The following is a 10,054-nucleotide window of genomic DNA, read 5'->3' on the forward strand; positions in this document are numbered from 1 at the left end:
ACCCTCATCTTCCTGTCTATCCACCCATCCATCCATCCACCCTCATCTTCCTGTCTATCCACCCATCCATCCATCCACCCTCATCTTCCTGTCTAGCCATCCATCATCCACCCATCCATCCATCCATCCTCATCTTCCTATCAATCCATCCATCCACCCATCCATCCATCCATCCATCCATCCATCCATCCATCCATACATCCATCCACCCTCATCTTCCTGTCCATCCACCCATCCATCCATCCACCCATCCATCCATTCCACCCTCATCTTCCTGTCCATCCATCCATCCATCCATCCATCCATCCATCCATCCGCTTACCTATCCTTCCGTTCATCCACGCACCCATACACTAACCACTCACACAGCCCTCCATCTCCACGCGCATCCGTCTGTGCTCCCACCTCTCTACCTGACACTCACTTGCTCACCGCTGAGATTCCCTCTACATTTCGGACACTCAGGTAGGTACACCATCCTTTCTCATGCCCAGCACTGGGCCACACGGACCTCAACAATTTCCTCTCACAGCCACCCCAGGCTGGAGTCAGGTCCTGGCTCACCACTCCCATCTTGGCGGTGAGGAGGCTGAGATTTGGCATCGAGTGACTTGCGTAGTATCCAACCATAGGGCTTGAATCTGGTCCTCTTTCCAACACCGCAATCTCTTCTCCAGGGTGCCTCTGACTGGCCTTCAGGTGAGACCCTGGAGAGTTTATGGTGGGCTTAGAGTTCTACGGTGTGGTCACAGGGAGGGGGAAATTCACGTGTGAGAGACAGACAGGTGGCCTTCCCTTGAAGGTTGGTTCCCTCTGTGTTTTAGAGTTTGGGGGGTGGGGTGGGCGATGAACATGTATGCTGTCTTCAGCGCCTTCATCTGTCACAGCCATCACCTTTTTCTAGAAGCTTCTATGGGAACTACGGGGAAGATAATTGCTGGCCCCCTTGGGGAGGCTGGCCTGCAGTATCCCCATCTCCCCGACAGGACCCTCGAGGTTTATCACCCTATCCGTCAGTTCTTCTACAGCCTCACCCACCCCGAGGCCAGCCCGGTGTGTGATGCGTATGCCCTCACGTTCCTGGTAGAGGTGCTCAACTCCGCCATTGTCCTCTTTGGGTACTGGGCCTTTGGGGTAAGTAAGGTCCTTAGCCCGCCACCTCTGCCCAGACTGCCGAGCTCAGCACCTTGGCTTTCCTGGGAATCATTGCCCAGTGCGCCTTGGCTTCGCGTACCTGCGAGGTCCCTGTTGTTGGGGGTGCCAATGGCCATCAGTTATCCTTAATAACCAGGCAGCCGACAGGGCAGGATTGGCCTCCGCTTTCTTAATAGCAGAGAGTGGTCTCTCTCTCTCTCTCTCCCCAGAATAGCAATCGCACTGATTCCATTACCGAAATGGCTCTTGCCTCCATGCTCGTCCAAGTGGGCTGGGCCGTTGTTTTATTGCTTCTGAGAAAAGCTCCTACTAATTAAGGTGAAAGCTGGGTACAAATGGGGCCGGGGCCATGCCACAATGGACAAGTCCTTCAACAAGCCCAGCACGCGCCCCTCCAGGGTCCTACAGCCGCCACCTCCTCTCTGCCAGGGTTCCCAGCCTCCTCGGAGAGTTTGTCCAGGGCCTGAGTGTGAGGCACCCGGGCGGGACTCGGAGGAGGGGTGTGCTCTCACTCCCACCAGCGCCCTGGGGGGAGGTAGGTGGGCACCGTGGGAGCAGGTCTCCGCTAGAAGCGGTTCCTGTCCCGTGTCTGGGTGTTTGAGATGCACAGGAGTGCTGGCCGTCCTCCAGGGTGCCTGTCCACATCAGATGGACCGAGCCACAGTCCCCTGGAGGGTGTCCGTGCACAGGACCAGGGCCAGCCAGGGTCCTGGAGGGTGAGGGAATGGCCACTTTGGGGCAGGAGAGGGAGGGGTAGCTGAGAGGCCTTCAAGAGCAAGGCAGAGGGGTCGGGCCAGCCATAGATCCTCCGGAGTTGGGGGACACACGGGTGGCCCCGCGTGTAGGGGCACCAGCAGTGAGGTCCAAGGGAGGGGAAAGCTTGGTGCCCAGGCTCAGGCTGGGGCGTGGAAGGGCCCTGAAGGAGGAGGGGGGAGTCCCTGGTGTGCTTAAGGAGTTGGAGACTGGATGTGACCTGGGTGTGGGAGGCCACTGGGCTCTAAGGCGCACCTCTGGCCCTGCAGAAGTACGCGGCTGCCGACCTGGCGGAGTCCCTGGCCGAGGACCAGGTGCCCCAGGCCTTCCTGGTGATGGCACTCACCCAGTTCGGCACGATGGTGGTGGATCGCGCCCTCTACCTGCGCAAGAGCTTGTACGGGAAGTGTGTGTTCCAGTTGGTTCTGGTCCTGGGCACCCATTTCTGGCTCTTCTTCATCCTGCCCAGAGTCACCGAGAGGTAGTCTCACCTCCTTGCTGCCCCGCCCCCTCCCGCCCCCCAAAGAAAGAAAGGGAGAGTGGTGACGCTCAAGGGCTCTGTGAAGCAGCCTGGAGCCCGGGTGGAAGGGACAGGGTTCCCCTCAGCCAGGCTCCCTGATGACCGCCCTGACTAGGCCCAGACTCAACACCAAAACTCATCACCCCTGAGTCCATGCAGAGGTACGTCCCTTCCGCTCTGGACAGAATGGAACTGCCCCTCGGGTTCCCACGATCGTCGATCTTTTCGGGAGCAGAAAATCTCTTTCTCTCCCTACAAAAAGAAGCAGGTGGCGGGCCTGCTGGCAAGGGGGCTAGATGTCCAGGGCCCAGCCGAGCAGCACCAGAGGGACTACAAGGGAGCCTGCCCCTGTGGCCCCCGAGCCTGGGACCGTGACAGCAGCAGGAGCCTAGCCCCCCCAAACTTCTCTGCAAGAAGCAGGTTTGCAGCTGCGGCTGGGCCAGCTTCTCGAGGCCCCGCCAGAAGTGGATGCAGCCGCACTCTGAGGAGCTGGTGGCTACTTGGCCCCACCGAGAAGGTGGGAGGCTACCTCCCTCGGACAGATGGATGGACGGACGGACGTCAGCAGTCAGGCGGCAGAGGGCTGGAGAGGGTCAAGGTTTTAGTACCTGCTTGGCGGCAGCAGCGCCAGTTCCTTTGTCCAAGCTTAATGATGGCCGATAAAAAGCCTCCCTATTCAGGAAGGCCGAAGGGGCCCAGGCGTCCCCAGAGGCCCCCCGCAAGTCACAGTGTTTGGAAAAAGGTGTTTTTCTGGACCTTTCTTCCTTTTCCTTTCTCCCTCCACTTCCATTATCCTTGAAATAACAGCCCTCCCTTCCGCCTGGGCTTTGAGGAGCCCCATGGGTGGCTGAGCGGCTCCCCTCCCTGGCCCGGTGGGAGGGGGACTGGTGGTGGGAGGGGCAAGGAGGCCGTCAGCATCAGGACCATTGGCTTTTTTCTGGGCAGGAGGTTCAACCTCAACTGCGTGGCTCAGATCTGGTACCTGGTGAAGTGCGTCTACTTCGGCCTGTCCGCCTACCAGATCAAGTGCGGCTACCCCAGCCACATCCTCGGCAACTTCCTCACCAGGAACTTCAACTTGCTCAACTTTGTCCTCTTCAAAGGGTCAGTGAAGAGCAGGGCCCAGTTGTGGCAGGCTGGGGCCCACCCAACCGCCAAGGTCACTTGTCTGGGGCCAGGACGTGGCTTCTGCCGTGAGTCCTCCGACAGGGCTGAGTCCCTCCCACCCGGGGTCCCACCAGCGGAGGACGAGGGACAGGCTGACAAGGGCCAGCCTCTGTGGGCTCAGCTTCATGGAACTGAACTTCCCTTGTGCTGCCCCTGGGTTGAGGACAGGTGTGTCCCACAGAGCAGAGTGGCCCTGTCCAGGGGAGTAAGCACACCTGAGGCTGAGATGAAGCAGCGTTTTGAGGGGTGGGTGAGGGGGCAGAATGGACTCTCCCCATTGGTTAAAAACCCAACCGCAGTGTGTACTTTGTCCACGGGACCTGTGGCTTGCCCTGGCCCAAGTCTCCCTCTTCACATCACATTGCCCATGCCCCAAGCCCCCCTTCTCAGGTATGTGGTCAGTGCTCTCCCACCACTTGCCCTGGGGCCTGCCATCTTGGGAATGGCTTGGCCACCCCCTACCCCCTTCCCTGGCCCCCCAGTGTGAAGTGTCCCTCACCACCTGCTCACTCCCTGTACAGCACGTCCCTCCCGCACTCTGCAAATGTCGCCTATTTAATGCCAGTGTCTCCCCACGTGAAGGTTCCACTCCTCTGGTTTGTCCCCATGTCTTTAGTATTCAGCAGGGGGCGGATGGGGATGGGGACTCGATAGGGGGTAGGACTGGCGGGAGGGAGAATGAACAGTATCGGATGATGGGATGGGTGGGAATAGGGGGTAGAGGAGGTGGTGGGGGCAGAGCAGATGGCGGGAGAGGTTGGGGGAATGGTCGTGGGGATATGATTGGGGTGGAAGGGGTGGGATCATGAGTGGGTGCAGACGGTGGGCTGGGTGCAGACATCAGATGGCGGGAGTGGTTGGGGTGATGGGACCAGTGGGGTGGTTGGCATCAAGGGGTGGGGTGGTGAGAGACCTCGATGGTAGGGTGGCGGGGGGTCCCTCAGATCGCTGGCGCAGGTGCTGTGGTGAGAGTGTGGTGTCACTGGGCTGGTTGGGGTGGGGTAGATTGAGGGTACGGATTGTGGGCTGGCTGGACAGGCGGGAGAAAGGCCCGGGTGAGCTGGGCCCCCAGGATGGGTGGTGGGAGGACCACACTCTGGCCAGCCCCGTGCCTGGAGCTCCTGGTGGTCCTCTCGGCACCCAGGTTCCGCTCGGTGCCCTTCCTCCTGGAGCTTCGGGCTGTCATCGACTGGGTGTGGACCGACACGGCTCTCAGCCTGTCCAACTGGATCTGCCTGGAGGACCTCTACGCGGACATCTTCATCCTGAAGTGCTGGCGGGAGTCCGAGAAGGTGGGCCTGCGCTGGCGCCGAGGGGCCCCGTGTCTTATCTCCAACCCCATCTCTCTGGAGCAGCTGCTTGCTTGCCCTGTGAGGTCAGCCAGGTGCTTAGCTGACAGCTTGCCCTCTGCTTTGAGAAGTTTATCATCGAGTCCTCCAACCATGGCAGCTGCCATCTGCCCCAGGAGCCCTCACACCCACCTGGTGAAGCAGGAAGCATTTAATCCTTATTTGACAGAGGAGGAAGCAGAAACAGGGTGGTGACAGGGATTCAGCTTAGAATCGGACGCCCCTGACCCCAGGGGCTTATAACCCCCGGGCACGTCCAGAATCCACCCCCTTCACCAAACAGTATCGACAAGTCCCCCTTCCCCTAACATCTAAGGGTCATTCGCCACCGCTGCCCCTTTGAGCCCATGTCTGTCTGGCTCCAGACTGCGGCCCTCACATGCCCGCTCCTCTTCCACAGAAATACCCCGAGCCACCCGGGCAGAAGAAGAAGGAGGTGGTGAAGTACGGCGTGGGGGGCGTCATCATGTTTACTCTGGTTTCCCTCATGTGGTTCCCCCTGGTCTTCATGTCCCTGCTGAAGACGGTGGGCGGCGTGACCAACCAGCCCCTGGACGTGTCTGTCAAGATCGCCATCAATGGCTATGAGGTAGCTGGAGTGGACGATGGCCGGGTGTGACTCTGTGGTCAGCATGGTGGGGGGGCTTGTGCCCACTTGTCAGCGGTGATCCTAGACGTGGGTGCAAGCTGAGACCAGACAGCCTCTGTGCCTTTGTTCTGGCTGTTCCTTCTCTTCCATGTGCCCCCCACCCCTCCGGTTCCAGAGCCCATCTCAGGCCATCTGAGGGGCTTTATGCTGATGCTCCTTGCCCCAGAGAGCCCAGAAGCCCTCTGGGGCCCTCCACTTCCCCTTCAGCAGGAACCCAGCTTTCTGAAGCTCACCTCCCCCTCCTGCTGTGCCCCCAGCCCCTGTTCTCCATGAGTTCTCAGCAGCAGAACCTGGTCCCTTTCTCGGACACAGCTTATGACCAGCTGACCCATCAATACGCTCTCCACCCGGTGAGTGCATCCCAGACCCAGAGAAGCCACCACACGCCCTTTCCTGGTGGTTCCTCACCTCCTCCTGGGCCCCTCCCTGGTGCGATCACACTACGGTTGAGAATGACATGGGGGGAAACGAGGTCCCCTCACTGGTGCCAAAGTTGAAGGATGGGTCCAGGCAGAGAGATACAGGCGTGTCTCCTCCTCCCATCTGCCCCCAGCCAGCCATGCAGTTCCTGGTGAACTACAGACCCGAGGACATCACTCTCACCAAGATCAAAAGTCATGCCAGCCTGCTGTGGGGCATCAGCCCAGCCAACCGGGCAGCTATGGTCCAGGAACTCTCTAACGCCACCTCTCTATACATCACCGTCTTCTGGACCATTCAGAGGTAATCTGGGAATCTGCAGATCCCTGTGTCCAGCTGGGACACCACGGTCAAATGCCAGGAAGTTTGAAGTCCATGTCCCAGAATGGTCGTCGCGGCTGCCCTTAAAGGAGGAGCATGCAGGTGTCAGGTGTTGTGTGTTTTCTCCCCCTCCTCCTCCCCTCCCATTCCTGTCCTCTCCCTTCTGGCTCCCCTCTTATCCCCCCACCCCCACCCCCTTCCCTTGTCTGTGTCGGTGAAACTCCGGCCCCTAAAGAGGGAGAGCATGTGTGGTAAAGTCAAGAATACCCTCACTGCGATGGGTAGGCACAGTGTCTGCAAGAATGACTCAAAGATGACAATGATGGCGAGGGTGGCACAAGGCCGGGCATCGTCGTGCTCCGTCGTTCATAGGTCGCCCTGCGTCAGAACTGGCCCCTCCCAACGAGCTGCTGATCAAGAATCTTGCTGGGGTCTGGGGTAGAAAGTACTTGCCAGGACTCGAACAACGTATTAGGTTTATCAAAAAATCAGGTTTTGACTCTGTTAATTTTACCTGTTGCTTGTTCTTTATTCATTGATTTCTGCTTTTCCTACCTCCTTAAAGTGGCAACTTATTAATGTTTCATTTCCCCCCTCTTTTCCAATATCGTCTGAGATCTATAAATGTCTCTCTAAATTGCATCTCAAAAATTTAGGCATGATGAATTTCACTCTAATTTAGTTTCAAGTATCTTAATCCTCTCTTTTATTTCACATCTCTCCCCCACCCCCCATGTGTTACGCAGAGATGGGTTGCTTAATTTCCAAATATTAGGGAGGTTTTCTAGATATCTTTTAAAATTGATTTCTAATTTAATTCTATTGTGTTCATTTAAAAAAAAGCCCTGGACGTCTTCAATATTTTGAAATTTATTGAAACATTCATTAGCCAATATATGGTCTACCTTAATACATATTCCACGGGCACTTAAAACGGTGATGCTTCTTTCTCTGCTGAGGGTGGCATTCTGCAAGTGTTAGTAAAGTTAGTTGCTCCAAGCTGTATATTTTGAAGGCGTCCTGGTGATTTGACCTTTAAGCGTTCAGCTCCTGACCCAGAGTCAGTGGTTAGAACCCACCGGCTGCTCCACAGGACTAAGATGTGGCAATCCGCTGGGGCCCGCGCGCACGGCCCTGATGTCAATCCCGCTCACTGAGGCCGACGTCCTGTTTTAGTGATTAGTCTTCCCTCCTGACATGCCCAAAGAAAGCAAGCCAATGCTTCAAGGAGCATCCTGGTCCCGCTTCTTCCGAGTCTGATTCCTTTGTTCTCCTGGCAGTCCACGGCACAGTCGGACCTCGTGGACAGCAGAGCCACTGAAAAACACATCACTCCTTCTGTCTCCCTTTCTCTATGGCCAGCTTAGAGGTGATGGTCAAGACCAAGGCTTGGGTCAAGCGTCCTTGAGTGATCCAGGAATCTGCTTTTTAAAACGTCAACGTAGACTTCTTTTGCGGTGGCTTTTCTCCATGCGGGAGGTTGCTTTTGGGGGGGGGGTCAGTTGTTATTTCTTTTCAACCAGAAGAGTCTTCAACATATCATCTACGACGGACCTGCTGGTGATAAGTTCTCTTGGGCGTTGTTCCTTTTCTTGCTTAAAAAAAAGCATCTGAAAACATCGCTGTTTCAGCCTCATTTTTAGGGCTAGTTTTTCAGGATCTCGGGTTTTTGCACTGGGAGTTGAGCTGAGCTCTTCTTTAAAGATGTTGTGCTGCTCAATCATCCCCGCCCGGTCTCCGCGCTCCTTTGTGGTGCTGTCCCCTTGACTGCAATATGCCTTTTAGCTGACTGCTTCCAGGGTGTCCCACCTGGGTTTCCAGCGTCTGATTATCATTTTCCCAGGCATATTCTTCTTTACACTTGTCTTTGCAGTTTGCTGGATTCTTTTTTGTTTTACTTTCTATGGTGGTTTGGGTGGAACCGTACAACGTGTATAGTTTTCCATTCCATGATTTCTACATGTTTTGTTTCATGAGACTGCAAGGCCCTCGACATGACAGTGCTCACCCCTCTTTCTCCCTCACCCACACCCCACCCTGTTTCCATCTGTTCTCCCTGCCCTTTCCTGCCTCCGGGCTTTGCTCGGGGCAAGTGCTGCTCCTTTGGTTGCGTGAGGTTAATTGTACAGTGGAGTTTACTTCTCGCAGGTGCTAACCCTCCACTTTATAGTTTGGGCTGAAAACTGATCCCATGGGGTAGATTCTGTTCCAGCCTTAAGAGGTGTCTAAGGCCGATAGTCTTGGGGATTCCACCAGTCTCCATTAGTCTCTCTCTCTCTCTCTCTCTCTCTCTCTCTCTCTCTCTCTCTCTCTCTCTCTCTCTCTCTCTCTCTCTCTCTCTCCAGAACCTTCTATTGTGATACAGATCAGAGCAGTCAGTAGGAGCAACCAGGCACCATCTCGTCCTAATCTCAGGGTAGCAGAGGAGTGGTTCACATGGCCCATGAGTCGGGGGCTGTCTTTGATGGTCTTCTCTCATCTTTTTTTCAGCTCTGGAGAGACCCACACTTGCATTGTAGAGGTCTGCCCCCGAGCTTTTAAGATGCAACTCACTGGAGTTGTTGGGTGCTGTCCTGTGGGTTCTAACTCCTGGTGACCCAGCGTCCAGCAGAACCCAACACTGCCTGGGCCTGGGCCCTCCTCACAACTCTGCCTGCGCTCCAGCCAGGGTTACAGCCACTGTGCCCATCTATCTTGTTGAAGGGCTTCCTCTTTTTTGCTGACTCTTCATTTTACCAAACATACTATCCCTTCCCTGGGCCCTCCTGAGGACGTGTCTAATGTGTGGGAGACAAAGGCTCCACCATCCTTACTCCCAGTGTCCCTGGCCAACACCAGATTCAAAGGCATTGGTCGTCCTACAGTGTCCCGTACTCGTGGTCCAACATTCACATGCGTGGGACGCGATGGGGGCGACCCTGACTTGAGTCGGGAGCACCTGCGTCCTCAGAGTGGCAGCTTTGCTCCTCCGCGTTTCCAACAGGTCTGGTGCAGCGGATTTATCCAAGACCATCTGTCACTGGACTTCTTGCCTGCTGCTTCCATGAGCGCTGACTGTGGATGCGAGCAAAATGAACTCTTTGGCTTCAACCCGTCTTCGTTGATCATGATGTTAAATATCGGTCCAGTTGCAAAGATTTGGGTTGTCATCCAGCAAGGGCTTCAAGTCCTGCTCTTTCAGCCACCAAGGTTGTGATATCTGCAGATCACAGGTTGTTAATAAACCTCATTCTCGATCCCAAGTTCGTCTTCCTATAATCCAGACGCTCCGAGTATTTGCTCAGCATACATATTGCATCAGTATGGTGGAAGGATACAGCCCCAATACACACCTTGCCTGATTTTAAATTACTGGGTCCTCCCTTCTTCTGTCCAAATGTCTGCCTGTTGGGTCCATGTGCAGGTTCTGCGTGAGCACACTTAGGTGTCCGGCATTCCCATGCTTCACAGTGTTTGTTACGGTCCACACAGTCGGAGCCTCGGCACAGTCAATGAAGCACAAGCAAGCATCCGTCTGGTGCTTTCTGCTTTCAGCTAAGACCCATCCGATGTCAGCAGGGACCTCCCTCGTGCCACACCTACTGCTGAACTCCGCTTGAATTTCTGGCAGCTCCCCATCAATGGGCTGCTGCCACCATTGTTGAATTATTTTCAGCAAAACTTTACTTGCACTGGGTACTAATGGTATTACTCGATAATGTCTGCATTCTGCTGGATCGA

At 55.7% G+C, this 10,054-nt stretch overlaps 1 protein-coding gene across 1 annotated transcript in view; it reads left to right on the forward strand.

Annotated features, from left to right (window-relative positions):
• LOC101655207 (piezo-type mechanosensitive ion channel component 2-like) overlaps window positions 1–10,054 on the forward strand; it is a 158,820-nt gene that overhangs the window by 127,145 nt on the left and 21,621 nt on the right. Inside the window, exons 32-38 of the mRNA XM_013008440.1 lie at window positions 987–1,134; window positions 2,178–2,389; window positions 3,374–3,532; window positions 4,740–4,887; window positions 5,345–5,533; window positions 5,851–5,943; window positions 6,147–6,316. Of these exons, the coding sequence (XP_012863894.1) occupies window positions 987–1,134; window positions 2,178–2,389; window positions 3,374–3,532; window positions 4,740–4,887; window positions 5,345–5,533; window positions 5,851–5,943; window positions 6,147–6,316 (1,119 nt within the window). The remainder of the gene's footprint in view (window positions 1–986; window positions 1,135–2,177; window positions 2,390–3,373; window positions 3,533–4,739; window positions 4,888–5,344; window positions 5,534–5,850; window positions 5,944–6,146; window positions 6,317–10,054) is intronic.

The sequence above is a fragment of the Echinops telfairi genome, unplaced genomic scaffold, assembly GCF_000313985.2.
Source record: "Echinops telfairi isolate 266 unplaced genomic scaffold, ASM31398v2 ScPeMD7_7413;HRSCAF=8451, whole genome shotgun sequence".
In the NCBI taxonomy this organism is placed as follows: Eukaryota; Metazoa; Chordata; class Mammalia; order Afrosoricida; family Tenrecidae; genus Echinops; species Echinops telfairi.